Source organism: Spinacia oleracea, chromosome 3, assembly GCF_020520425.1.
Source record: "Spinacia oleracea cultivar Varoflay chromosome 3, BTI_SOV_V1, whole genome shotgun sequence".
NCBI lineage: Eukaryota > Viridiplantae > Streptophyta > Magnoliopsida > Caryophyllales > Amaranthaceae > Spinacia > Spinacia oleracea.
This window is the reverse complement of record NC_079489.1, coordinates 25,922,359-25,925,061: the sequence shown is the minus strand read 5'-3', so window position 1 is coordinate 25,925,061 and position 2,703 is coordinate 25,922,359. Positions and strand designations below refer to the sequence as shown.

At 33.8% G+C, this 2,703-nt stretch overlaps 1 protein-coding gene across 1 annotated transcript; it reads right to left on the bottom strand.

Annotated features, from left to right (window-relative positions):
- Window positions 1-291: 291 nt before the first annotated feature.
- LOC110800231 (uncharacterized) lies at window positions 292-1,677 on the bottom strand. Its single transcript, XM_022005534.2, has 2 exons — window positions 763-1,677; window positions 292-645 (listed from the first exon to the last, which is right to left on the bottom strand). Exons 1-2 carry the CDS (start codon window positions 1,675-1,677, stop codon window positions 292-294), a joined length of 1,269 nt encoding a protein of 422 aa, XP_021861226.2.
- Between the last annotated feature and the right edge of the window lie 1,026 nt (window positions 1,678-2,703).

Genomic DNA, 2,703 nt, shown 5'->3' with positions numbered 1-2,703 from the left:
ACTTTCAGCATGCATCTGGGAGAAATATATTTTCTGGAATAACCTTTAACCAACTCACAAGCTAGTAAAACATTATCAGAAATATTCCTTGTAGGAATAAACCCTGCTTGAGCACATTTGAACACTTTACTAATCACCCCCTGCATCCTGGAAGTCAAGATTTTTGAGATGATTTTATAGACCACCGAACAACATGAAATTGGTCTGAAATCCTTAACACTAGAAGCATTTTGGAATTTTGGAATTAAAGTTACTGAAGTGGTGTTCACCTGTCTCAACATTACTCCTGGACTAAATAATTCCTTTTTCTGCATCATACATGTCATCTTTGATCACATCCCAAGCTTTGAGAAAAAACAGGCAGTTGAACCCATCAAGACCAGAAGCCTTGTTTACCTCAATCCCTTTCACAGCTGCATCAATCTCATCATTTGTAATAGGTCTAACCAACCCTTCTGCATTATCAGCTGAAAGTTGCTTCCCTTTCCTTACCATCTGGACATCAATACTAGTCAAACTAGAAGCAGCAGTGCCAATAAGCTCCTTATAAAATGAACTGATTCCAGCTTTAATATCATCAAATTTCTCCAATTTCCTTCCCGAACCATCATACAGCAAATCAATGATATTCTTGTTTTGTCTTTCCTTCATAGCACTAAAGAAAAACTTAGAATTTGAATCTCTTGCATGTAGCCATTAAATTCTAGACTTTTGCGTGTATGTAATTTCTTGAACATTCAAGAACTTCTTCAATTTTAGTACAAGGTTCTTCTCAGCTTCATGCAAGTCCACATCCAGATGATCAGTAGCCAGTTGAGACTGAACTTCTTTTAATCCCTCTCTAACCTTATAAATCCTTTCTTCAATTCTAGCAAACTCCTGATGATGCAAAGCCTTTAACTCTTGTTTAACCTGTTTTAATCTAGACCAGAGCTTAAACATTAAAGTACCATGACAATTCATCTCCCATCCCTTTTTCACAGAATCCAGAAATTTGTCATGCTCAGCCATATAGTCAAAGAACTTGAAAGGTCTCCCACCACCAACACTAGAAGAACTACAAGTCATAACAAGAGGAGAGTGGTCTGACAACCCTGGATTTACATAATCCACCACTGCATCAGTAAATTTAGTGTGCCATTCAACATTTCCTAAAGCTCTATCAATTCTAGAGCTAATCCTTCTGTCACCTTTCCCCTTATTACTCCAAGCAAAGTAGTGACCACAACTTTTTAGTTCAGTAAGACCAGTGTGATCAAGACAGTCTTCAAAATCCTTTGTTTCAGCTTGAGTTACATGGCTACCATTGTGCCTATCACCAGAAAGAAGAGTAGAGTTGAAATCACCCATAATGACCCAAGGCCCTACCACCCGCTGATGTAACTGAGCTAAAGAAGCCCATAAAGGCCTCCTAGTATCAACTAAGTGAAGACCATACACAATTGTGAAAGCAGAACTGAAATCACCCTTCTTATCAACAACACAGGCATGAATCAATTGTTCTGTGGCACAAGTTACATGTAAAGTAACAACTGTATGCTTCCAACCCAACCAGATTCTCCGTCTTGGGGAGTGAGAATAGTTAGTTTCCCACCTCCATACAGACCCAAATTTATTCTGAACCTTCTTTACATTACTTTCTTTTACTTTAGTTTCAATTAAAGCAACAATACTCATATTATTCTGCTGCATAAACCTTCTTATTTCTCCTACTTTGATTGTAAATTAAGACATTCAATAATTGAAAATATAATGCAAATATATAACTTGAAATAAAAACATACATGAAATTATTAAAGCTATTAAAATATTTTATTCACACATAAATAAATAGTCCAAAATGAATGAAACGAATCCACAACCCTAAAATACTCTAAGTCTTAAGCATGCTTTGACTTGTCTTAACAGTTCTAAGATTTTAAGTGCTTAATTTGGAAGGCAATTTTAAACTCAATATTTCTTTAGGACTTAGTTGTGTTGGTTTGATTATTAAGTGAACTAACAATCTTAATCAAAAAATAAAACAACAATCTCATGCATTTTATATGTAAGCTATATATAAAAAGCATAAGAAATTCTATCTAGTATGGCCCCATTGACTTGGTCTTCAAGTCACCAATCTTCAAACTTCGTCTTGTTCGCTTGGCACCGTCTTGAATTTCATTCAAAATGCCAACATATAATAGAATTTTTAAATACTAACTGGAATTAATTGAAATAACTAATCTAATTATTATTACAAAAATACCCATGGTACGCAAACCATATTTAAAAAATTACATCAAAGATAGAACGATTTGCATACCGTGTTTTCTATCATAGTTGGGCCATATTAGTTACCTGTAAACCTGAAATGCAATTAAATCTCATATACATTCACACATTCTTACTCTAATACGATTGGCCCAAGTAAGGTTACCCAAAAACAAAATAACATGATTAATTAAAATCACATTCATGTGCACGCGCTCTAAAAAATTAATCAATTCCAAATTATTAACCTTAAGTATATTCTAATCTAATATTTAATTCAATTAAAATTGATCATCCTACCCAAAATAATTAAAATAATTAGTTTCCAATTTTCATTGAAATAGCTCCCACTTAAACCAATAGAACCTTGAACTTTTAATTTTAAATATTAAACTCATGTCCTAGCCCGGCCAAATAAAATAAACTAAAATAATAAAATCCAAGTCGTTA